Here is a 27,544-nt window from a genome sequence, read left to right as displayed (position 1 = left end):
AAAAAAAATATTAATTCTAATAAAATAAATAAATAATAAATAAAAATAATAAGAATACTTCAAAAACTTTAAAAAAATACATGAAACAAGAAAACATGTTATATAGCATACTGAAGAGTTGGCACAAATCTCTTCATAATTAAATAATTATGGGAGAAGGCGCCATTCCTCCATTCATTTAAAATATCTGCTTTGTTGAAGTTTTGCGTTTTCGTTTTTTTAGGACATTCGAAAGTTCGTTACGCTTTCGTTTTCGCCATACGTTTGAAAGATTGTTTTCTTTTGTTTTTGTTTCACTACTATTTACTAATTCTAAAAAGAACGAATGATGAAGATTTGAATCTAACCGTAGTAAACTAAAAAGACGAATGACATAAAATGAGAAAACATGCTATATAGCATATCAAAAAGTTGGCACAAATCTCTTCGTAATTAAATAATTATGGGATAAGGTGCCATTCTCCTATCCATTTAAAATACCTGATTTGTTGAAGTTTTACATTTTTATTTTTTTCATTATGTTCAAAAGTTCGTTATGCTTTCTTTTTGCCATACGTTCAAAAGATCGTTTTCTTTCATTTTTGTTTCACTACTAACTAATCCTAAAAAGAACGAATGACAAAGATATGAATCTAACTTTAATAAACTAAAAAGACGAAGGTCAAAATTGTTTAAACTAATCCTTAAAAGAATGAATGACGAAAATTTGAATCTAACTCTTTAGCTTGCAAATGTGATGACCGAGGAATTGATGTACGCGTCTCCACGCACTTGTGTATGACCTTTCTCTCTCTTCAAATAAGAAACAAATTTCGTAATGAAGAGAATGAACCATACTACTTAATTCTCCCTCCTTTATATAGGCTTAAGGCTTCCCAATGTTCAAAGCTTTCTTTTAGGCTTTTTAAAACTTTTGTAATTGACAAACTCGAAAAACCTAAAAGCTTTCAAATGTTTAAGCTTTTCTTCAAATTTTAAATGTATGCTTATATTTTCCTTCTTTAATCCAAAAAATAACAAAAATAATGATTACAAAATGTCACATAACTGCATTTGTAATAAAAATTTAATTTTCTCTGAAATTCTAAGAAATACATGTTTGGTGAGAGGTTCGGTTACATCCTAAATTAAATTAAGAGAGAGTATAGATATAGATTGTCTACAGCATGGATCGTTGAATTGAAAGAGCATTATTTTGCCCAGAACAAAGGACTTTGTTAACAGGCTTCTGGCAGCAAAAGTAAGCTGCGGTATGCATGCCTTGGCTGCTTGCTGTAACGTGCGATCCCCTCTAGCGTGCCTGAGCGCATCGTACCACTCCCTTGAAAGGGTATCGGTATCTGTCTCGACTGCAAAGGGGCTCTCAGATTGCAGGAGAAGATATAGCAGGAGCTCCCGGTTACATCTAGCGGATCAATCAGACATTTACCGGCGTCCTCTGTTCAATGTGGCATGCAAAGGAGCCGCAGGCACAGAAAGCAGCACCATCTCAGATTCCATAAACAGGAACATGCCTGCCAGTACCATGTTCAGGAAGCTTGGACAGAGTTTTAACCCCGCTGGTATCATCTTCACTTTGAAGGTTGTCTTCAAGGAGCCTCATTTGGCCTTGCCTCACTTGTCTGTCCCAGACATCAGCTGGATCGATTGGAGCACTCTCCGGCAATGTGGATTTCGCGGTGTTGTGTTTGACAAAGATAATACTCTCACTGCTCCCTATGGTATGACAGTGTGGCCATCTCTTATCAGCTCCCTCGATGAATGTAAGGCGGCTTTTGATGGTCGCATTGCCATTCTGAGCAACTCTGCAGGCATGTCAGAATGCAAATATTTTATCTGATCATTGCGTCATATGTGAGGTTTATACCAGTGAAGTTTTTACTTGTACAATATTTCAGATAAAAGCGTTTATTGGTTTAGAATACAAGCTGACCCTTAGATCCTTTCTTGGCGGACAGCACAGGGCTTTACCAATATGATCCAGATGGGGTGGAGGCTAGAGCTATTGAAGATAAGCTTGGAATACCTGTAGTTCGCCATGGTAAGCAGCAGAATGTTTTTACCATTTTTGTGGCAGTTTTCAATGTGGGGTTCCCTGTATCATGGTTTTGATAAATCTCTGCCGGGATTGTATTGAAAAGCAGGATGATGTTTTCTGTATTATGGCTTTGATCAATATTGATGTTGATTATGAGCTCTGATGCTTGTATCAGAGTAAAAAGTTTGTTAGTTCTTGAAAGTAATGTGGGATATGTTAGACTCTCATTTTCTTTGAATTTTGACCTCAGCCTTCCCTACAAAGGTGGTGGTTGACGTGCTGGACAAGCTAGGGAATAGGAGGTTAGCTGTGTGGAGCTCTTGGGCGATCCTCATCTAGCAAAGGGAGGTGCATTGTGTCCTTTGAAGGAGGAGAAGATGTAGTCAGGGTAGGAGGAGCTACCCTCTCCGAAGAGGAAGGCAACCGATTGAAGATCACATTTTTACTAATGACAATGGAGAGTGTCTCCAGATCCTAAAGCTGGTAGGCCCTGAAAATAGTGCCATACACACAAAATTATCCTTCTGAGACTTGGGGTCCAACTGCTTCCTCTTCTGTGCTACCACATTGTTCATCATGTCCAAAAATGTAGGATTGTACAACTGAAGGACTATATATGTGAGTAAGCATGATGTCATCTAGTGCCGATGTAGGACAGCGGTTAATGATGTACCTAGCAATTGACTGCTCTGAAAGATAGTCTATGCTGTGAGTGCACAACATGGCCTTGGCCATCTTAGTATCTGCAATCCTGATATCGCCAGTCAGCCTGATGATGAAGAACAGTTGGGCGGTAATATCTGCACTGTAAACACAGCCTGATATGGATGGAACAGGGTGCCAAGCAGCAGACAGCTACACAGGATTGTCCACGGATTGAGATGTCTTCCAAATAGGAGCATAGACAGCATTGGAGAGGCTGAGGAATAGAGTGGAGAATGATGGGAGAAGAGAGTGATTAGATAATGAGGGAGGGTAGAGTTTCAAAGTTTGTGCCCTATTTATAGATATGGGGGTGTCTTGGGTGGCACCTTGGAATGTGGGTGTTAAGCCCTTTTTGGGGCTATAAGTGTAAAACCAAAAGGAATTAAGGAAAAGAAACGAACTTAATGGATGGGTTTCTCCACACCTAAGGATGAGGCTACCTATGTTGGTTGCCTCGTAAGCAGCTAGTGTTGAGCTAAAATATGCATTACTTGCTAATTAGCTTCTTAAACAGCCCCAAATTACACTAAACATGCTCTTTTAGAGTAACACCCTAAAATGGGGAGCGGTTTGAGAGAGTTCAGTGGAAACCCAAAACGGGGAGCGGTTCGAGAAAGTTTAGTGGAAACCCTAATTTTTGGGGCACCCTTTCACATCTATAAATAGACAGGCTGCCCCCATTCAGCCATCATCCTTGTTTTGCAGGTTATACCAGCCCATACACCCTCTGCTGCTGTTGGCGCCTAGTTTCCATCCTGCAGCCCGCCTCCATCTGCTGTCCAACCATCATCGACTGCAGCCACATTATCTTCAGCCTGTCCATTGCTGTAGGCGACAGCTCTTAGCTGCTGGCGACTGCTCCAAACTGTCCCAAACTGCTGTTCAGCCTGTTGTCCATCATCTCCGGGGTCAGCCAGCCTGCGTTTTTAGCATTGCAGGCCCTGACACTCAGACATTGTTTTAGCTTGCTGTTTACAGCAAACTGTGCACAGTTTCTAGCCCTCGATCGGTGGTACACTGTTGCGTTTACCAGTTTTCAGCCTCCAGACTGCTGCGTTTTGGTGACCAGCCTGCTGCCATTCACTATTTAGCACTCCTACACTCCGACTGGTGGTCACAGACTTGGGATCCGTCTTCGGTGGACGTCACACTCCGACATTGCTCTGCCCTTGAGCACACTGTACACTCTTACATTCATTTACAGTATTCATTCATTTTAAAGTTGTGTTCTCTCTCTCCCTTCTTCTGTTTGTGTTTGAGTTTTTGTGTTTGAGTTTTGAGTTTTGCATTTAGGGTTTGAGTTTTGCTCTCTGTGTTTGTGTCTGTGTGTCTTTGTGTTTCTGTCGTGGTTTTATACTTTGTGTGTCCTCAGTGCAAACCCTAGTACTCTTCTTAACTTTTTATCAGAGCCGGTACTCTTGTAAAGAGTATCCTGCGGATATTGTTGAGAGCTAGTCTTTGTGCAAGGCACACAATACGACTCGTAACTGAATCACAATGTTCTAGACACCTCCTTCTTCAGTTCCTATGATGTCTTATTAGGCTTCTCCATCATTGGAGGCCTTGAGATGGCATTATGGACTCGGTGAGGAGGACGACACTCCACCTTCACCAGATTTCACTAGCATGACAGAGGACTTTGAGGAGTACTATCGCAACAAGTACGGTGATGTTTACACCCCTCCTACTAGTTTTGCTACCACATTTGGACCGATCGGTGAGGCTGGCCACTTCTCCGATCATGGAGGACATACGGCATTCGGAACGTCTGGCGATCCATCTTCATAATCTCTGCCAGGTCTAATGTCAGGTTTGTGCAATTCTTTTATGTTGCATGAATCAAAACCCTCGCTTGTTTATTCTTTTGAGGTACAGGATCTGGATGGCTTTGCATATGTGAACTTCAATAGAGGGGGCTCACGAAGCAGACGAAATTCAGGTACATCTATAGCTTCTGTTTCATTTGAGTATATTATACACACTCCTCACTTCCCTCCCATCCCACCCTCTTTTATATCACTCCTCCATAATCTCTCATCATCTTTTCAAAATCTTGGATTATACTCCATATCTTCATCACACACCCTAGGGGTTGGATCTACCATCTCCGCTCCTAGCACCTTTTTCTTCTCCACCCCATTCTCTACCTCTTTGCACCATGGTACTTCGTTAGGGGGAATGCCACCTTTTAACACAGTGCCTCTCTCCTTTCAGCAAATGAGCACACCCATCACTCCTGGGTCGACTGTGATGGGCATTCCTCTCACTATCCCCAGCTTCACAGCTCCCATGACCACTCATACGCAGGGGTTTTCATCCTCAGCTTATGGTGTGTCTTCACACTCCTTGGGTTACACCTACGCAGGGATTCCCATCTTCTGCTCCCCATGTTCCCATCCCACCTCCTCGGGTTCCTCATGTGGCTACCATGCCCATGCCTAGTCAGCCCATCCCTACCTATGGATCCACCTTGCACACTACCCGCATGCCTAGTAGGCACTTTGGGGCCCATTCCCAAGTGTACTCCACTCTCCCATCCTACCCCCACTACACTTTTTCACACTATCCATCTCCGAGCACTACTATTGTTGCAACGGCCAAGAATGCCTTTACGGATAAGACACGTTTTACGGGTCAAATTTCACTACTTGGTTGAATTTCATGCAACAAGTGCTTGAGTCTCAGGGTCTTTGGAACCTCGTCATTGGTCTAGAGCCTATGCCGGATCCTTGACTAGCTCACCCTGACTACATCCGTCAATGGAGAGTTCCTGAGTTTCACTCTTAGTTGAGGATGAACACTCTTAGCTGACTACATCCGTCAATTGAGCTTCCTGAGTTTCACTCTTAGTTGCAGCACTTCCCGCTCGCGTCAGAGCGTTGGAGTCACCTTCTCGACCGCTATGCGGCTTGTGATCGTACTTGGCGCATCAATCTCGACTTTGAGCTTCAAGAGTTCTCTCTTAAGGAAGGGGATGATCTGAATGTCAAGCGGCTGACTATAGGCGGTTACTTGCCAAGTTTGCCACTACTGGCTCTCCAAAGTCAGATGACGATCAGATTACATTCTTCTTGAATAAGTTGTTCGCAAAATACTTCAATTTCATTCAACACATCATCTCCCAACCTCGATTGCTAACCTTCTACGAGTTTGAGTGCGAGTTCTTGCGTTACGCAAGGCTGCATGATCAAGTCCACAAGAAATCCTCATCACAACCTTATTTAGAGCAGAGGGGGTTGGTTGCTTCTTCTTCGAGAGGGAAAACCACCAGTGGCAAGAACTTGCTAGATGCGAAGACAAGCCAATCAAAGGGTGACTTCTCTTCCTCCGATGGAACCAAAGAATCAAGACCTATCTGGCAGCAACTCCCTAAGAAAAACTGGTTTTGCACACACTGCCAGAGAGCAGGCCATGTGGACGAGGAGTGTCGCTCCAAGGCCCAAGGTCTTCCACCTAAAAAGCCTCAGCAGTCCGCTGCGACTTCACAGTCCAGTGGGGCTACGCCTTCCGCTGCTGCCCCATCTGCTTCTCCAGGCTCCACAGCGATTGCTGGATATGTGGCATCCGCACAGCCTCAGTGGCCATCCTTCTCTACTCCTGAAGTATTGGTTGATTGGTCTGCAAGTTTCGATCCCGTTGCACTTCATGCATGCGGTGAAGCACAGCCTAGTGGCCTGTATCACACAATATAATCTCTTTTCGAGCCGACAATAACTGAGAGCTCTAAGTTTCACCGCTTTCAAGCTTTAGCCATTGCACAAGAGCCTATAAGCACTAAGTGTCTTTGGTTTTTTCGCTTAGGACATCTTGGATATGTCTCTCTTGATGAGTTCTTTGTCGACAAATGGTTGATGGCCTTCCATGCCTAAAGCTATCCTAGGATATTTGTAAAGCTTTTCAACTCGGGAAGCAACAACATATCCCATTCCCTCAACAGTCTTCATATAGAGTTGAGACGTCTCTTAGATTGATTCGTGTTGATCTTTGTAGGCCAATATCCACCACTGCCTTAAATGCCACATTGTATTTCTTTTTGATTGTGGATGATCGTTCTAGACACATGTGGGTGTACTTTCTCAAGTATAAGTCTGATGCCTTTATATATTTTTCTGCTTGGATGTTGCTGATGCATAACTAGACTGTGTGTTGTGTAGAATGCATGAGGAGTGACAATGTATAAGTTTGAAGCCTTTATATTTTTTTGCTTGGATGTTGTTGGTGTATAACTAGATTGGTTGTCATGTAGAATGCACGAGGAGTGGCAAAGGGGACGAGTTTATTGTAAACGCCCCGAACAACGTAGTATGCTTAACAATTATGATATTCGCTTGTTTTCGAGATTTAATATAAAAGAGAATGAACAATTAAAGCTGAAAATGAAAATTACTCACAAAATTACAGTCATGAAAATGTAAAAGTAATGGAGACAAGATTGAGGGTTGAAGATGGGCAACCCCCCCCGAAGGAATGTATTTCTGCTCAACCCAAGTCCCTTAGGGAAGAGCACAGTTACAATCAACCTGAGAGTGAGGAGAAGTAATTCTCACTCTCACAAGATCATGCAAAGATGTACAAACACACATGCATTATCTATTATGCAATGATAAGAACTGATTTCTTTACAGTATGAGAGAAGAAAGAGGGGAAATCAGCCTTTCTCCATCGTTGAACAGTAGTACATGGATAGGGCTTGCTTATTGTTGCTAAAATGGAAGAAAGAGCTTGAGAAGGAGGTGCTGTAATGAATTTACAGGCTTGCTGTCCTGTAAAACAGCAGTGATAGAAGAGGGAATATGGAGGAATTTGATAATGGAAAAGTGGGGGATGATGATGGGGATGGATGGGGCCAGTTTCTGGCTATCTGGGGGTGCTGTACATGAGTTTACAGTAAAGAAAAATGATGCTGAATGAAGAAAAACGAGCTCTTATTTATAGGAGAGGGAAGAGCTAGTACAAAAGGGGAAAGTGGAGTAGCACAAGACAAGTGTCCAGCCACATGTCATGAGATGTGACAAGTGGTGGGACACTTGAAAACTTGTGTGACAAGTGTCTTGACACTTGTCTTTTCTCTATGGCCTTCCTTTTTGGGCTGAATGCTGTCAAGAATAGAAACAACCAAATTTAATAAGCACAGTCAGAGTACAGAACTTACTATTTTTAGAATAACATCCCTATTTTTTAGGACTAGCATTTTTAGGCTAATTCGAGGCTCCTAAAATTTAGGGACCTCCTAAAATTTAGAAATTTAGGGATCCCCCAATTGGGTGTCATATGAAAGCTTTTTCCGTGTACATCGCAAAAACGGTATCAGAATCTTCATGTGACTTTCCTATGCAAAGAAATGTGCATTTCAAGCTTTCAGCCCACACATGCACATTATACAAGCATTTCATGATCATGCCATCTTGTTGATTGTAACTGTCTGTTCTGGTGGATCTAGCCCACACTTCAAGGCATCAATCTTTTCTGTGTGCGAGTCTAACCCTGATATGCGTGAGTTCTGGTCACAGGCGCCCAATCGGGCCATATAGGTGGAAGTGTGAACTATCTTTTCTCTAACCCACCGCGTGGGTCCACCATAACCTGTGACCACTCATCAGTGGCCAGCTCCAATGCACTTTTCTTTATATCTAATTAGTGCAAAGGAAATAAATTTAATAAATCATTATATAGACAAATTAATGAAAAAGGATACAAATTCTGTTTCTATAGAGTTGTGACAGCCCTCTGGCTTTTATTCAGCTGTCCTCAGCTGAAAAGCTTCTTGATATGGCTGAAGAATGTTTGGGTAATCCTTCATGAATTTTTCATCTACCCACAGTGCATCTGTTGTGGGTAGATTCTTGAATTTTAGTAAGAATTTTCGTGTCACAAGGCCACTTCTCGTGGTTCGATCCTTGTGAAACAAAATCTGTTCAGGTTCCAAGAGTTGCTTTGTTTCTTCAACTTCTAGGGGATCTTCAGTAATGGGTTCCTTTGGTTCTGGTCCTATGTAAGGTTTTAGCAAACTTACATGAAAAGCATTGTGTATTTTCCAATGAGCAGGAAGCTCAAGTCGATAAGAAACTTCATTTATTTTCTCAATCACTTTGAAGGGTCCAAAGTATCTACTGGAGAGCTTTGGAAAAGATAAATTTTGACCGGAACCTTGTTTGAGCCTGCTTTTATCAAACTTTAGCAAGACATATTGACCTTTTTCAAAAGCCAAAGGTCTTCTTCGTTTATCTGCTTGCTTCTTTTGTCGCTCTTGAGCAACTTTGATAGTGGCTCGAACTTGATCCATTGCGGTTTTTAAATTTGAAGCAAACTCATCAGCAGCAAAAATCTTATCTTTAGTGCGAATAATTGGAGGAGGAATCACTTTACCCTGTACTATTTCATTTGGAGCTTTCCCTGTGGATGAGTGCACTGTATTGTTGTAAGCAAACTCCAATAATGGAAGATATTTCTCCCATTGTGACTTATGTTCACTAACATAAGCTTTCAACATATCCAAAAGAGTGAGATTCATCACCTCTGTTTGGCCGTCAGTTTGAGGATGAAAGCTGAGGAGAACTTTAAAGTGGTTCCCAAATTCTCAAATAAAGCACGCCAAAAGTTACTTGTGAATTTGGAGTCTCTATCTGAAATGATCTCAGAAGGCATACCATGTAATCTGAAGATACGTTGAATGAAAAGTCTTGCAGCTTGTGCGGATTTCAATGTTTTATGACATGGAATAAAATGTGATTGTTTGTTGAATCTATCAATTATGACCCAAATCATATCATGACCTTGAGGTGTTCTTGGAATACCTGAGATGAAATCCATTGTGATAGATTCCCATGGATCTTTGGGCACTGGAAGAGGTTGCAACAATCCTGGAATCTTCTGCCTATCATACTTGGATTTTTGGCATACCAGACAAGCCTCAATGAAGTTATGTGTATCTCTTCGTAATGTTGGCCAATAAAAGTAGCGCTCAATTGCACTTAGAGTGGCTGCCCTCCCTCTATGCCCTGCATAAGGGGGTTCATGACTTTCTTTAAGCACCTTTTGTCGAACAGGAAGAGTGACACAAAGGCGATTGTTCATGAGAAGGTAACCGTCTTTGATGGAATAATCTGGATGAGAACCTCCTTGCTGTAAATTTGACCAAATTGCTGCAAAATCAGTATCTTCATCATAAGTATTCTTCATCGTTTGAAAATCTTCATGATGAGCCACTGTAACAGTTGCAATGCGAGGCACTCTAGAAAGTGCATCAACAACTACATTTTGTTTCCCTGGAGTGTACATAATTTGTCTATATAATGATTTATTAAATTTATTTCCTTTGCAAAGAAATGTGCATTTCAAGCTTTCAGCCCACACATGCACATTATATAAGCATTTCATGATCATGCCATCTTGTTGATTGTAACTGTCTGTTCTGGTGGATCTAGCCCACACTTCAAGGCATCAATCTTTTCTGTGTGCGAGTCTAACCCTGATATGCGTGAGTTCTGGTCACAGGCGCCCAATCGGGCCATATAGGTGGAAGTGTGAACTATCTTTTCTCTAACCCACCGCGTGGGTCCACCATAACCTGTGACCACTCATCAGTGGCCAGCTCCAATGCACTTTTCTTTATATCTAATTAGTGCAAAGGAAATAAATTTAATAAATCATTATATAGACAAATTAATGAAAAAGGATACAAATTCTGTTTCTATAGAGTTGTGACATTTATCTCCCACGAGTTTTCTGAGTTTCTACAGGAGCATGGAATTTCACACTAGCTTCTCTCTACTAACTCTCCTTCATAGAATAGAGTTGTAGAGTGTAGGAACTAGACCATCATGAACATTGCACGCTCTATATTATTCACAGCAAAGCTCCCTAAGCACCTTTGGCCTTTGGGTTGAGGCTATTAACACTTTGATATACGTCCTCAACCAGTGCTTAATTGTGGCTCTCTCTTAGAGGACTCTGTAGGAGGCATTTTTTGGCTCTGGTCTTGTAGTGTTCTACTTTATGCTAGGTCAACAAGCACACCTATAGATTTGTGGTAGGGAAAGTCCTTTGGTTGATTCACACTAGGCCAGATGTAGTATTTCATTGCACCTATGTGTTAGCAGATTAGTCAGCTTAGGTGTGAGTTTGTGCTGCAGAGACTACAATATTTTTTCTGGCATTTTCTAGTGCCCTTTTTAGGGCTAGGGAGCATTTAATGCTGGCCGACTGCATTTAATGCTCCCCCCATTTTATGCCTATATATTGCCGGGCTCCTACTCCTCTTCAATACTTCAGCCATCATTTTTGGATTCTTCTGAGGAGAGAGGAGCCGGTGCCATGGTGCCCACACAGCCAGTGACTCACTGTTGTATGCTGCTGTCTCGTGTTCGATATGGATTCTGTTTCCCGGGCATACATCTGAGTTCTCATCTGTATTTGTGTTTATTTTTCTTGTCTTGTGTTTCAGCAGTTTATTTCAGCATGTTGTTTATGCTTCCATTGCTGCACCACTTTTGACATGGTATCAGTTTTCAGGTTTTGTGTTTCTGCTGTGTTTTATTGCTGATTTTTGGACTGTTTTCACCCTTGCTGTTCAGGCGGTTGCTGCTCCATACAGGCGACCTGTTTGACCTGCGTCTTTTGCAGATTTGTCATTGCCTGCTGTCCAACACCTCCTGCTGTCTGTGTTTTCATCATCAGGCTGCTGGCGACAGTTCCCTACACCTGTTTATGCAGTGTGCAGCCTGCGTTTTGTTGTTTTCAGCACTATTTTGGGCTGGGGGACTGGCAGAACAGGCCGTTTTTTGTTGTTTCTGGCAGATTTGAACTAATTTTTTGACTTTGTGCAGTAGATTTTGGCTTCTTTTGATAAGCTTTTGGATTATACTGTATGTGAACTTTTGTTTTTTGCAATCTGTGCTTGTGGCTTGGCTGTGTTCCCTCTCCCAATCCCTTCTTTTCTCTACTTCTTTTCTAAATCCTCTCCAGCTCCTCCATGCACATCCACTGATGACAAGCTCCATGGACCTGATTATTACACGTGGAGTGCAGTGATGAAGGCTTGGTTTATTCAAAAGTGGTTATGGTATGTGGTTAACGGAGCTGTGGCACGTCCTCGACAACCTTCTCGAGTTCCCTCTGATTTTGATGAAGACAACCATGAGGAGGCAGTGCTTACATGGGATTCGGATGATGCCCGTGCTTATTTAGCATTACTTCGATGTATTTCCAAAGAAGTCCTACCAGTGGTCACCTCTTGTACGACGGCTTCAGACATATGGTCGAAGTTACAATTGATGTACGAGGCTCCTTCCACCATGCAGGCCGTTACTCTCTATGGCCAACTCCAGCAACTGAAGTTTGAATCCAAAGATACGATTCAATCCTTCCTACTTCATGTTACCCAACTCCAAGACCAGCTTCGCACTATGCAGTCTGCCCTATCAGAGGCACATCTTGTTGGTACGGTACTCTACAAGCTTCCTCGGGAATTTGATGGAGTGGTGAATGCTTTATGGGCGCAGACATCTACGACTCCTGTCAGTTTTCTTCACATGTCCTCCATGCTACTTGAGCATGAGGCTACTTTGTGACTACAGGGGAGGCTTCCGTCACATTATGGAGGTTCAGGTGAGGCTCTTGCAGCTTCAGAGAGGGGTTCCCAGTTGAAGAAGTCGAAGGCCTAGTGTTATCACTGTGGCAAGAAAGGTCATTTAAGGAAGGACTGCAAAGAGTTAGCGGCTTCCAGGAAGACAAAGGAGCAGAGGACAAAGCGGGATGCGGACTCCTCCGACGAGTCATAATCTGCCTCAAATTCCGATCTCGATCCTCCAGCCAAGGCGAAGTCCAAGGCATGGAAGGGATCCTCTTCTTCGGATCGTGAGAAGGGCTTAGTGGCCCCTTCCTGAGCTGCTTTCTAGTGGTGGTGATGCGGACATACCTCACAACTCTCTAAAGCCAGAGAGGGAGTGTGAGAGGGTGGTGAGATGGGGCAGCCGTGCCTCATCTATATGTCTATACAGATGCACAGGATCCAGAGAGGGACTTCCTTGATGCATCGACCGAAGTCTGGCAGGTACAAATCCTGGAGCTAGGATTGACATCCAGGTTCATGATGGGCTGGTTACTTGACAGAGAGCGAGAGGTTTTCGTCTGGAACTCACATGAGGGGACACTTTGGTGGTTTTGGCCGAAGGCGGGGATTCCATGGTCACATGTTCAGAGACGTGTTTGGCAGATTGGTCTTGTATGTCCTGAGTGACATAGGTGACATAACACAGAGAGCTGCTATGATTCTTCTCTATTTTCAGGTGGTGCTGCTATGATCGACATCGACGTCAGATACTCTCCGAGGCATCTTGGTGGTGGGATGGCCACTCATTGCTTGGATATCCATGGTTCTTCTGGTGGTTCTATGTTGTATAGTTTATGATACCCCATCATTGTACTATTGTCTTGTATTAGATCACCCCTGATTTGAGAGAGGATGTTAGCAGATTAGTCAGCTCAGGTGTGAGTCTATGCTGCAGAGACTACAGTATTTTTTCTGGCATTTTCTAGTGCCCTTTTTAGGGCTAGGGAGCATTTAATGCCGGCCGACTGCATTTAATGCTCCCCCCATTTTATGCCTATATATTGCTGGGCTCCTACTCCTCTTCAATACTTCAGCCATCATTTGTGGATTCTTCTGAGGAGAGAGGAGCCGGTGTCAGGGTGCCCACACAGCCAGTGCCTCATTGTTGTATGCTGCTATCTCGTGTTCGATATGGATTTCGTTTCCCGGGCATACATCTAAGTTCTCATCTGTATTTGTGTTTATTTTTCTTGTCTTGTGTTTCAGCAGTTTATTTCAGCATGTTGTTTATGCTTCCATTGTTGCACCACTTCTGACACTATGATGTCACATTGGATTGCATATCTTCATGTTTTGAGATATTTGTGGTGTACCTATTCTTATTGCCTGACTTATGATTTTGGTTTATGTTTGCCAGGGTATATTGACTCTGACTGGGTTGGAGATCTTGACACTTGGCATTCCCATGCAACTACCTATGGTACCATGGAGGCTATTTACTTGAGGAGCTTATTGGGGCACTTCAGTTTCCATGCCACTCTGCTACCATTGTCTATTGGACAACTAGAGTGCCATTGCCCTTGCTAGTAATCCGATCATTACACCACACGGACGTGGCATGTGCGGAGTCCACTTCCACTTGACCAAAGAGCAGGTTGAGCTAGGCATAATCTGCCTAGAGTTTGGGCATTCATTAGATAATTTTGCTAACATATTGATTAGCGCGGTCAATCGGCTGGTGCTTTAGTATCTGTTACATAGAATCGGCTTGGGTATCCTCCCCTACATCTTTCGATTGATGGGGGGAGGGTGATCTCCTCTAGCTTTCTCTTCCCGTTTGAGAGGGGGTGGCTTTCTTCTCTTGGTAGTGACAGGATGTTGTTTACAGTTTCTTTTTTAGACATCATGCTTATTGTACTTTGTATCTTCATCCGCATCATTAGGGTGACATGACTGTAAAAGGGTGCTTGGGCAACTGAACAATTGCCTTGCGAGGGCATTGTCCAAGTGACACCATTGTAGCAAATGCAGTTGCTGCCCTGTCCCAACAATAATAAATGCTATCGCCTACACTTGGAGACCCAAAATCAACTGAGGTCTTTAGTCTAGGGCTGTCATCCAGCTGCCTAGGATCTCGTGCAGCTATTGGCTGCTCCGAATCTGCAAATGTTTGCTGGTAATGGCAGACACTTAGCTCACAATGGCTGCTCTAGCTTCTCACAATGTGTTTCCAACAAGAATGAATGATTCTCTCTCTCTCTAAGCCTCATTTTTGCTCTCCTAGCCTTCTCTATATTTTTCCCAACCTCTCTTTGGAAAATTTAAAAAGTGGCAGTCTTTCCAAATGAATTTCCAGCATTGTCCACATTACCATATTAATTTTCAGTCTAAAAGTACTGAAATTAATATAACCATTATTTCGGTGCTTAGAAAAATACTCAGACTAGCCATTAATCAAATTGGGGAGGCCACTTCATCTGCGGAATGCCCATGTGCCATTTTTAACAATCAAATTAGTGTTAAGTACCATTAAACGCTACATCTCTAATATCACCAATTGACACTTATGGTCAAATAAATGACTCAGGCCAATAACTGGCACTAGATACCACCTAGTATTTGTGTGACATAACTAATTGCAACTTTTGCCTTTGACATCCGCTGATTCCCTCGGTACCTGGGCTCATTAATTTGCATTAACCTTAGTTGCACCTCGCACGTGCAACATTTACTTAAACATGTGATTAAAAATTAATCCACATGTTAAGTGAGGCTTGCAAAAATACATGTCCTCATCACAACCCTCCCCCTTAAATCCTTGCAATTATCCTTGATTGCATTGCCAGATGTATCAAAAGCAAAGTACTGCATTGGAATTTCCACAAGGCATCATAGTCAACACAACATTGAGCACTGTTGTTCAACCATTCTATATACCTACACACGTTGAAAATTACGAGTCAACATAACATAACACAAGACTCACAAAGAATTTGAAAAACATTGCTAGTTTATCATGCGATGGGTCCATTAATCATGAGCTTAATTAATTTGACAAAACTAAACCATAGTGTAGCATAAAGCAAGCATAAAACATGGTTGAAACATCAACAACATCATAACATATGCTGTTATCTATAAAATCAGTTGAATACAACAGAAAATTAATGAGCATACTCTGAAAACAAGTATTCGATAATCAGCCCTTGATGATCATTAACTGATGCAAATGTACAATTTTAGAGCTGCAGATAGTAAACCATACCATATGCATACCAAGCATAGTGCCCAGGACACTGAATAGTGATCTCTTGGCAAACATACAGTTAGCTAAAGCACCTTGAATGTATTCTAAATACATCTGAGATCCACTACATCTAGAGTTGTCCATCAGTGAGGAGCGGAGGTTCAAGCTCCCTCAAGAGCATTAGGTAATACTCTGGACCCTTGCGTTGCTGAGCCTGACTGAGCGTGATCTAAAGCCGGCTCTAATTGGAAAGCATCAAGGTAGAGTTGTAACAACTGAGGATGGTCTACCAAGTCATTCTCCTTTAGACATTTGGCATTCATCAAGGAATACTTCTGAAACTTTACCAAGTACCGTTTGGAAACCTTATCCTTGATCTTCCGCTCTTTGTGTGTGAAAAATTGCTTTGGTACCAGTACCCCGTTGAGCTCTTCAACCTCAGGCTGAATTTCAGTAAGTACATGCTTTGACACATCACCATGAAAGGGCCTAAGCAAACTCACATGAAAGGCATTGTGTATCCATCAGTATGGAGGCAATTTCAGCCCATAACGTGAATTAATGTTCCTCTCTTAACACTTGAAATGGCCCATGGTATTGCATACTTGGCTTTGGATATAATCTCTCTTTGCCTTTCATCTTTTTCAGTTGTGCCTTTTCAAAATACAGCTACACATAGTCGCCTTGTGTAAAGTGCAAAGCATGCCTATGACGATTAGCTGCTCTCTTTTGCTTATCTTGTGATTTTGAAGCGCATACTTGAGCTTTTGATAAGCTGCATCCATGCTCTCCACATAGTGATCAGCCTCAAAGATCTTAATCTTTTGTGTGCAAAGTAGGGGGTGCTTTCTTACCATCCTCTACCATCTCAAAAGGAACCTTACCAGTGGAACTATGCACCGTGTTGTTATATGCAAACTCAACCAACGGCAAATAGTGTTCCCATTGCGCTCTATGGTCTGATACATAGCACTTTAAAAGATCTTAAAATGTGGAGTTAGCCTCCTTGGGTTGACCATCAGTTTGTGGATGGAAGGATTGAGAGAATTTCAGCGTTGTGGCCATATTCTCAAACAATCCTTTCCAAAATAAACTTATCATCCATAGGTCATGATCACTAATGGTCGACTCTAGCATACCATGGTACTTAAACACATGTTGCATAAAAAGATGTGCCATACGATCAGCCTTTATCTTTTTCCTCATTGGAATAAAGTAGGCTTACTTACTAAAATTGCATATGATAGTCCATATCCCATCATTCCATGTAGATATATGTGGTTTGAGCTAAAACATGCATTACTTGCTGATTAGTCTCTTAAACAGCCCCAAAACACACTAAAAAATGCTCTTTTAGAGTAAAACCCTAAAACGAGGAGCGGTTCGAGAGAGTTTAGTGGAAACCCTAATTTTTGGGGTGCCCTTCCAGATCTATAAATAGACAGGCTGCCCCCATTCAGCCTCATTCCGTTTGTGCGGGTTTCTCACTCCACGTGCAGATTTGAGCCATTAGCCTCCTCCCACGTGGTCGTCTAGCCCTCGAGATTGTTGCCACTTCATCCGTGTTTGCTCCTGCTGCTAGCTCCTTCATCCATGTTGACGTCAGTTGTTGGCGACATCATCATCTGCTGCGATCTGATCATCTAGTCATTGCCAGCCACATCAGACACCGTTTCAGCCTGCTGTTTACAGCAGATTGTGCACAATTTCCAGCCTTCGATCGGTGGTCCACTGCTGCGTTTACTAGTTTCCAGCCTTCAGACTGCTGCGTTTTGGTGATCAACATGCTGCCATTCACTATTCAGTACTCCTACACTCCGATTGGTGGTCACAGACTTTGGATCCGTCTTCAGTGGACGTCACACTCCAACATTGCTCTGCCCTTGAGTACACTGTACACTCTTACATTCATTTACAACATTCATTCACTTCAGAGTTGTGTTCTCTCTCTTTCTTCTTCTGTTTGTGTTTGAGTTTTGAGGTTTGTGTTTAGGGTTTGAGTTTTGAGCTTTGCACTTAGGGTTTGAGTTTTGCTCTTTGTGTCTGTGTCTGTCTCTTTGTGTTTCTGTTGTGATTGTACACTTTGTGTGTCCTTAGTTCAAACCCTAGTAGTTTTCTTCACATGGTATCAGAGCCGGTACTCTTGTAAAGAGTATCCTGCGGATATTATGGAGAGCTAGTCTTTGTGCGAGGCACACAATACGACTCGTAACCGAATCACAATGTTCCAAACACCTTCTTCTTCAGTTCCTATGATGTCTTATGAGGCTTCTCCATCATTGGACGCCCTGAGACAGCATTATGGACTCGGTGAGGAGGACGACACTCCACCTTCACTAGATTTTACTCACATGACAGAGAAGGACTTTGAGGAGTACTATCGCAACAAGTACGATGATGTTTATACCCCTCCTACTAGTTTTGCTACCACATTCGGACCGGTTGGTGAGATTGGCTACCTCTTCGATCATGGAGGACATACGACATTCGGAACGTTTGGCGATCCATCTTCATAATCTCAGCCAGGTCCAATGTCAGGTTTGTACAATTCTTTTGTGTTGTATGAATCAAAACCCTCGCCTATTTCTTCTTTTGAGGTACAAGATCTAGATGGCTTTGCGTATGTGAACTTCAATAGAGGGGGCTCACGAAGCAGATGAAATTCATGTATTTCTACAGCTTTTGTTTCATTTGAGCATATCATTTACACTTCTCACATCCCTTCCATCCCACCCTCTTCTATATCACACCTTGATCACCTCTCATAATCTTTTCAAAACCTTGGATTACACTCCACATTTGCATCACACACCCTAGGGGTTGGATCTTCCATCTCCACTCCTAGCACTTTTTCCTTCTCCACCCCATTCTCTACCTCTTTGCACCATGGTACTTTGTTAGGGGGAATGCCACCCTTTAACACAGTGCCTCTCACCTTTTAGTAAATGAGCACACCCATAACTTCTAGGTCGACTGTGATGGGCATCCCCCTCACTATCCCTAGCTTCACATCTCACATGACCACTCAAACGTAGGGGTTTCCATCCTAAGCTTATGGTGTGTCTTCACACTCTCCTTGGGTTACACCTACGTAGGGATTTCCATCTTTTGCTTCCCGTGTTTCCATCCCACCTCCTTGGGTTCCTCATGTGGCTACCATGCCCATGCCTAGTCAGCCCATCCCTACCTATGGATCCACCTTGCACACTACCCGTATGCTTGGTGGATACTTTGGGGCTCATTCCCAAGTATACTGCACTTCCCCATCCTACCTCCACTACACTTTTTCACCCTATCCATCTCTGCGCACTACCACTCCTGTTGCAACGGCCAAGAATGCCTTCACGGATAAGACATGTTTTAACAGGTCAAATTTCACCACTTGGTCTAATTTCATGCAACAAGTGCTTGAGTCTCAGGGTCTTTGGGACCTCATCATTGGTCTAGAGCCTATGCCTTGACTACATCTGTCAATGCAGAGTCTACAATGCTACAGCCAATGCTGAGCTAATGCAGGGGTTGCTTCCTGAGGTTCACTCTCAGTTGCAGCACTTCCCGCTCGCATATCAGAGCATTGGAGTCACCTTCTTGACCGCTATGCGGCTCGTGATCGTATTCGGCGTATCAATCTCGACTTTGAGCTTCAAGAGTTCTCTATTAAGGAAGGGGATGATCTGAAAGTCAAGCTAGCTAAATATAGGTGGTTACTTGTCGAGTTCACAACTAGTGGCTCTCCCAAGTCAGATGACGATCAGGTTACATTCTTCTTAAATAAGTTGTCCGAAAAATACTTCAATTTCATTTAACACATCATCTCCCAACCTCGATTGCCAACCTTCTACGAGTTTGAGTGCGAGTTCTTGCGTTACGCAAGGCTGCATGATCAAGTCCACAAGAAATCCTCATCACAGCCTTATTCAGAGCAGATGGGGTTGGTTGCCTCTTCTTCGGGAGGAAAAACCACCAGTGGCGCAAGATGCAAAGGCAAGCCAATCAAAGGGTGACTCCTCTTCCTCGGATGGAACCAAAGAATCTAAATCTATTTGGCAGCAACTCCCTAAGAAAAATCGGTTTTGCACACACTGCCAGAGAGCAGGCCATGTGGACGAGGAGTGTCACTCCAAGGCCCAAGGTCTTCCACCTAAAAAGCCACAGCAGAGCGTTGCATCTGCATAGTTCAGTGGGGCTACGCCTTCATTTCCTGCTTCATCTGCTCCTTCAGCACCCGTTGTTACTGTTGGACATGTGGCTCGAGTACAGCCTCAACCACCTCTCTTTCACTACCTTCAGGCGTTCCCTTGGTAGAGCCCTGTTACTACTGGACGTACGCGATGGTAGCCACCTTTTTAGACTAGTATGTCTCTAGGTCCTTTCGGATACCCTAGGTCAGTCTAGCATTTATTTTTCGCACTCTTAGAGTCGGGCCCATAGGATTCATTGTCCTTTGCTTTTCCATTCTTTTGTCTTCCCCTACATTTACTTACACATTCATTGCATTTATTTTGAGTTAGATTTCCTTTCTGTTATGTTTTGCTTTGGAGCATCTCACCACTAACCTCTGTATTTGCAGTTTCTCATCTCTTTTGCAGGATTTTGTCTTTCAGTGTAGGGCTAACTTGCAGATTGCTTTGGTCCTACCTAGGCTAGAGACGTGGAGATGCGTACCATTCCTTTCATGGTTTCATCATCCTAGGAGTGCTTGCTCTTCTTCCAGCATGGTGGTTTCCCCTCCCGAGGTGGATCATGAAGCATCTCTCGTGATGCTATCATGGTGGTGACTTCTACCTTGCTCTTCTAGCGGGGTGCTTAATCCACTTCATCCACTTTCTCTTCTTTCATTCCTTATGGTTCTCAGCACCATACGAAGACTGACATTAGGCTCCTCTTCCTTCTTCGGCATCTACATCCAGGTTGAGAGGGGGTTCCTACCCTTCTTGGTATTCTACAGGCTTCAACATCTTGTCTTCGCCATCGGCTTCTCCTCCCTGCTATACCTTACCCTTTGCATTGCATGATTTCATCATCTTTGTATTAGGGCACTTGGGCAAGTGAACAATTTTCCCATGAGGGATATTGTCCAAGTGGCACCTGCTGCATGAGCATTCTTCAGCATGTAGCATACTTTGCATCTCATTGTGCAGAGCACCACTTGAGCAGATCCTAAGCTGTTTCCTTTGGAGGCTGTTGTTACCTCACCACCATCCTCCTTCATCACATGGATACCTCATCACCTATTTTTCCTCATCCTCAATACCTTGAGTGGATGGGTTCGCTTGTACTATTTTGTGATGTGTTGGGTGTACCCTTCCTTTTCCCATCTTCTGGGTCATTATTTCTCAATTGGCTGCATACCATAAAATTTACCTCACTTATTTAAAAAAAAAAACCAAGTTTCATGTGGTTCCATCTGCCTTTGTAGGGCTTGGTAGGCCATTGGGCAGCCAATGTGCACCCTTTGTCCGATACCTTGTCCTCTTTGGGGTGACTACTTGGATTCCCTTGGTAAGATAACCATCGCCTTTGTAGTCTTGGTAGGCCACTGGGCAGCCAATGTGTACCCTTTGTCCGATGCCCTGGCTGCTTTGGGGTGGGATACCTTGGGGTCAATAAACATCACAGTGGTTGGCCTACTCTTTCGGCTCAGTTTTGGGGCTGAGAGGGGGTGTTGAGCTAAAACATGCATTACTTGCTGATTAGCCTCTTAAACAGCTCCAAAACACACTAAAAAATATTCTTTTAGAGTAAAATCCTAAAATGGGGAGCGGTTTGAGAGAGTTTAGTGGAAACCCTAATTTTTGGGGCACCCTTCCACATCTATAAATAGACAGGCTGCCCCCATTCAGCCTCATTCCGTCTGTGCAGGTTTCTCACTCCATGTGCAGATTTCAGCCATCAGCCTCCTCCCATGTGGCTGTCCAGCCCTCGAGACTACTGCCATTCCATCCGCGTTTGCTCCTGTTGCTGGCGCCTTCATCCATGCTGATGTCAGCTGCTGGCGACATCATCATCTGCTGCAATTTGATCATCTAGTTATCGCCAGCCACATCAGACATTGTTTTAGCCTGCTGTTTACAACAGACTGTGCATAGTTTCCAGCCTCCGATTGGTGGTACATTGCTGCGTTTACTAGTTTCCAACCTCCAGACTGCTGCGTTTTGGTGACCAACCTGCTGCCATTCACTATTCATCACTCCTACACTCCGATTGGTGGTCACAGACTTGGGATCTGTCTCTGGTGGACGTTATACCCCGACATTGCTCTGGCCTTGAGCACACTGTATACTTTACATTCATTTACAGCATTCATTCACTTCAAAGTTGTGTTCTCTCTCTCCCTTCTTCTATTTGTGTTTGAGTTTCTGCGAGTTTTGCATTTAGGGTTTAAGTTTTGCCCTTTGTTTCTGTGTCTGTCTCTTTGTATTTCTGTCGTGGACGTACACTCTGTGTGTCCTCAGTGCAAACCCTAGCAGTTTTCTTCACATGTGGAAGCTCAAAGATAAAACCTATAACAATACTCTACCAAGGCCTATCAAGAATAGGCAAGGGCTGCTATAAACTCGACATCTTTTGCCTATCATACTTGACTTTCTAGCATACTATGCATGTCCTGACAAATTGTTCAACATCATGCCTCAAAGTTAGCCAATACAAGAAGTACTCAAGTGTCTTAACTGTGGCATTAATGTCTCTATGACCTGGATAAGAAGCATGACTCTTAGTCATCACCTTGGCGCTCAATTGCTTTGTGATGCACATCCATCCATACATCATCACAGAGCCCTTTTGAAGTACAAAGTGATTATGCCTCTGGCCATTGCAAAGTTGATCATATACATTTCCAAAGTCTGAATCAATAGCACATTGATCTTTCATGGCATCCAACTCAATATGATAAACCATATTGACAATTGATAATTGAGGCTTACGAGACAACGCATTAGCCACTACATTCTTTTTGCCATCTATCTGCACAATCTAAAAGTGAAACATAGACAAGAAATTTACCCATTGCATATGCTTCCCAGATAACTTCATTTGAGTCGAGAAGTAGCGCAAAGTCTGATTGTCATGGGACATAAAATTTTGAGATGCTTTAATTTTGCTGATAACATTTGATTAAGTTATTAATCAAATGTGTAAGGTTGTTTAGCACGTGTGATGCACATGGTAGTTATTTCATGGTAGCAAGCCAAGAACCCCAAGGATGCATTGGGTATCAAAGGTAATATTTGTGATAAGTTATGCCAGTTGGGCTTTGGGGGTTAGTTGGCGTCAATTTTGACCCTAGGATAGTTGTTTGGCCAATATGTGTCAGTGGTGATACTTTGCACTAGCATTAATTAATTAATTAATACAAATTTAAGGGGTGGGGGAACCACTCCAGGTTGTAAATGGCCCAGCCAATTTAATTATGGATGGGCACATTTAATTTTGGGCAGGGTTAGAAGGGTTGAAATTAATTTTAGGATGATTTAATCTTGAAAATTAATTAAATGGTTGGATAATGTTGAAAAATGGGTTTAGAAGGTTGCCACTTGGTAAAAATGCCCATGTAAATTGAGAACACGTTTTTAGGGGCTAGGTCTCAGCTATTTAGTTAGTTTATAGCCTAGAAGAGAGAGAGAGAGAGAGAGAGAGAGAGAGAGAGAGAGAGAGGGACTCAGGAGGGAGTGAGAGGGAGATGAGATTAATCATGTAGTATATTGGCCCCTCGTGGTTGAGAGAGAGAGAGAGAGAGAGAGAGAGAGAGAGAGAGAGAGTGGAGAGATGGCGAGGAGCGATGGCGAATCTGGCCGTGACGGGACGTTCCTGCTGCGCCGATTTTCCCTGCACCTCCTGCTCGTCTAGGGCAGCGCGTCAACCAGGATTCGGCTCCTGCCCCTCCACGCTGTGTTTTTCGTGCGCTTCTGCAGGCGCGTGTGTGGTGGCCGACCTGCGATAGCCTGGATCTGCAGGCGCACAGAACGTGCACACAGAGAGAGAGAGCGAGAGAGAGAGAGAGAGAGAGAGAGAGAGAGAGAGAGAGAGAGAGAGAGAGAGAGAGAGAACGGCCCCTGACGTCGCCCACTCCTGTGCGACTTGCTACCGTCGCCCGTTTAGCCTGTGAATCGCGCCCCCTGCCGTCGCCCTAACCTGCGCCCTCTATCACACGGCTCCGTTGACGCCCGACATCTGCTCGCCAGATCCGCCGCTGGTCGCTGGTTCTGCGCCAGCGAGCAGCGCCCTTCAAATCTGCCCCCTCGACGCCTGGCCTGTGCCTGACCCTTTGACGCCTGCCCCGTCGACGTTTGCCCTGTGCAGAGACCTCCGTCTGTGGTCGACTGCTCTGCGTCAACGTGCAGGACTGATGCAGCCGTGTTGAAGCCTCACCTGTGTCTGCCCCGTTACCGTGCGCCCCGGTTCATCTGCGCGTGTCTGTCCTGTTCTCCACAGGAGCCCCGTTGCAGTCCTGTTGCTGCAGCTGGGTGGTTCCCTGATTTTGTAGGTCTGCGGGACTTGCACACACAGAGAGAGAGAGAGAGAGAGAGAGAGAGAGAGAGAGAGAGAGAGAGAGAGAGAGAGAGAGAGAGAGAGAGAGAGTGAGGGAGCGAGCGAAAGCGAGAAGACAGCAGTATGGCTGGCTTGGATATGGATTTTCTAGACCGGACGGTGGCAGCCATTGGCCCTGATTCCGATACAGAGGAGCCGGAGGATATGGTGCCATGCACGGAGGAGCTGCCTCCGGGTGAACTGCCGCCTACAGGCAAACGCTCCAAGCATACTTCTGACGAGCCAATGGGTCCTCAGGAACGTTCCTATGCCCAGGTTGCCTCTGAACCTGTGGATTCGCAGGAAATTGACTGGGAGCATTTGCTGGACTTTGCCAATACTCTGCTTGGCGATTATGTCCAGCATAATAATGAAACTTTTTCTGATGCGGGAACGGATGATGTGCTGGAAGCCACGGTGGACCCGAAATCAGTCTTGCGGTCCTTCTCGGTGTTTTATGACCGTGCAGTTATACTTTTCTTCACTGGCAGGATCCCAGTGCTTTCACATATTCGCCAGTGGATGCACCATTTATTGCAAGGGGAGTGTGTTGAGGAGATCTTCCTTGGACCTCGCGGCTTTTATGAGGTGCTGTTGAAATCGGAAACGCATCGAGCTGAGCTCCTGTCCAAGTTGCCACTATTCTTTGATCGCCGATTGGTCCATGTTGTACCATGGCGCCCTATGGCCGACTTCCAGCGTCTGCTTCAACGAGAATGCCCGGTGTGGGTGGAAGTGGAAAATTGTCCGGCGGTCTATTGGCCATTGTTGAAGGATGCGATGGCGGTTGTGGGAACAGTGCTGGTTCCCCCAAGCCTCAGGGCTATGAACCGAAACCGTTTATGCATGTTATGGGACACGGCCAGGAAAAGGCCTGCGTGGCTTCGCCTCAATTGTTCTGGCATGCATCCTTTGCATTTTCGCTTGAAATGGGGCAACTTTGCCGGACACTGCTTTTCATGTGGTAAATTAGGGCATTTTATGGCCGAATGCCCGGAACGGCAACCGTCTTCTGAGGATGCGCAGGTTGTGCTGCCCAAGGATGACATGGTGCTTGATGCCCCGACACAGGAGGCCCTTCAGCCACCTAATGTCATGGATAAAGGCAAACAACAGGTCCGGGGTTTGGATTTCCCTAGCACTGATTGGATTGAGGCACGTCAAAAAAAAGGTAAAAAGTTGGACACAGGCCTGGCGGATCCTGGGCCTATTGCTTCCCAGGATTCCGTGCGCACGTATACGCGCAGGAAAGAAATGGTCACTTCACAGCAAGCTGCGCGTACTATGGCCCCGTCTGCCCCCCGTAATCAGTCTTCAAGGAAAGTCTATACAGACGGCCCCAAGGGCCCACCTGCTAAGCTGGCGTTTGATGCAAAAGGTAATGTGATTACACCCTGGGATTGGCGTTATCCCCGCCCCACTCCAAAGGCATTGGATTTTCCTTCTACCTCTAAAGTAGGTCGCCCGAATTCGTTTGCAGTATTGGCTGATTTTCTGGATGAGGGTGTCCTGGATGCTCTCGCGGAAAAGGTGAAATCGAGGCAACAGGCGCCTCGTTCCTGACTTCCTTTTTTGAAGATATATGAAGATAGCCACGTGGAATGTGCGAGGCATTTGCTCTCGCCATAAGCAACATACCATGTGGACTGTCTTGCATGCGAACCAGTGGGATGTATTGTGTGCAGTTGAGCACAAAAGTCACGGTGAAGCAGGAAAAGTTGTGGATTGTCATGGATTCCGTCTGTTTTATGCAGGGACACATGCTACGCACTATTCGGGCGTGCTGATGATTGTCCATGAGAAATACCAGCCTGTTCTTGTTAAAAAAGATGTGCAGGGCCACTTTCTGGTAATCAAAGTCTTATTTGAAGGAGAGATTTTATGGTTGCTGGGCCTCTATGCTCCGAATGATCCCGCATCTTGATGGGATCTTTGGTCGACTTTGCAGGGCTCCATGTCACTTGGCCGAAGGGGGTTTTTGATGGGAGATTTCAATACGTGTGTTGACTCTTCTCAGTCCACTTCAGGGCATTCGGTAATGGATACGCCGGAAAGCCGGGTGTGGAATTCCTTTGCTTTGCACGTACTTAAGCAAGATCTTTGGTCGTGGCTTCACCCTTCTTTTTCAGGGTTTACTTTTCATTCCGCACAATATGCAACTACTTGGTCGCGGTTGGACAGAATGTATATCATGCAGGGGGATGATTTTCTTCCCGAGATGCTGGAAATGAAGGTCTTGCAGCAATATGCGTTGTCGGACCATTTCCCCCTCCAGCTTGAGATGCAGGCACAATCTATTGCACCTTTTATGCAGTTGCTGGATAGGCTCCCTTTACGTTTCAACTCCTCTTATTTGAAGCATCCAATTTTTCAGGGCTATATGCAGCAATTGATTGAGAGGTTCTTATTGGACTTCGTCTCTGAGGGCTTGGCTTCATTTGCACGGCTGCTCTCTAATGTGCAGCGGGTTGCTCGGCAGTATGGGATTCATCATGCCTCTCTTTGTCGCCGACGTCGACATGCAGCAGAGGACTTATTGGCTTTGGTCCGTTCCTTGCTCCTGGACTCCCCAGATGATGATTTTCTGCTGTCACTGGAGAGGCGTTTGGCCCATCTTATTCAAGTGTTTCAGTTGAAATCTTATCAGCAGGCCAAGCTGCATAACTTGACTGACACATTGCAAGATAGTGCCTGCCAGTCTCATAAGTTCTTTCGCGCCTTGCATGTTTCTCCGGCTCGCGAAAATATGACTCGACTCCAGGATTCGGAAGGTCGCATGGTCACTGATCCGCAGACCATTATCAATATGTGCAGAAATTATTTTATGGATCTTCTTGGTTCTTCTCCCTCGCCTTCTAGCCAGGTTACGCATGCCCGCTCGGTCTTCTATCATCTGGTCCGCCAGCAGGTTCCATTTGATATGCAAGCCACTTTGGAGGCGGATATTTGCGAGGAGGAGGTTATGGATGTTTTGTTGCACCTGCCTAAGGATAAAAGTCCTGGTTGGGATGGTCTCACTAATGAATTTTTTGAGAACTCGGCCACGCAGTTGGTGAAGCCATTGGTGGTCATGTTTCAGCAGGTTTGGGAAACAGGGGTCATGCCTTCCTCATGGAAAGAAGGCCTTATCAAACTGATTCCAAAGGTCCCTTCGCCGTCAAAGCTGCAACACTGGAGACCAATTTCTTTGATGGGCTCGATGTATAAAATCTTCTCCAAAGTGCTGGCAAATCGGCTTCACAAGCACCTTCCAGCTATTGTGCATCCTCTCCAATATGGTTTCATTAAGGGCCGCAACATTCTGCATAATATCTTAAATGTGCAAATGGCTATTGACTATGCGCGGCACTCCAGTCAGGAAGTGGTATTGATTCAATTGGACCTGGAAAAGGCGTTTGACTGTGTGGACTGGTCTTTCATTGCAGATCTCATGTCTGCTATGGGCTTTGGTATCCGGATGTCCCGATTGATCTAC

General features: G+C 44.4%; 1 protein-coding gene across 2 annotated transcripts in view; it reads left to right on the top strand.

Moving 5' to 3' along the window:
• The first annotated feature begins 1,174 nt into the window (after positions 1-1,174).
• LOC148013351 (haloacid dehalogenase (HAD) superfamily protein) overlaps positions 1,175-27,544 on the top strand; it is an 87,959-nt gene continuing 61,589 nt past the window's right edge. For both annotated transcript variants that reach the window (XM_087668004.1, XM_087668005.1), the window contains exons 1-2: positions 1,175-1,811; positions 1,964-2,041. In XM_087668004.1, the coding sequence (XP_087524130.1) occupies positions 1,253-1,811; positions 1,964-2,041 (637 nt within the window). In that variant the 5' untranslated portion in view covers positions 1,175-1,252. The remainder of the gene's footprint in view (positions 1,812-1,963; positions 2,042-27,544) is intronic.

This window comes from Lygodium microphyllum, chromosome 26 (assembly GCF_053477565.2).
Source record: "Lygodium microphyllum isolate KBCC chromosome 26, Lygodium_microphyllum_v1.1.10, whole genome shotgun sequence".
Classification (NCBI taxonomy): Eukaryota; Viridiplantae; Streptophyta; class Polypodiopsida; order Schizaeales; family Lygodiaceae; genus Lygodium; species Lygodium microphyllum.
This window is presented reverse-complemented; position numbering and strand designations above follow the sequence as displayed.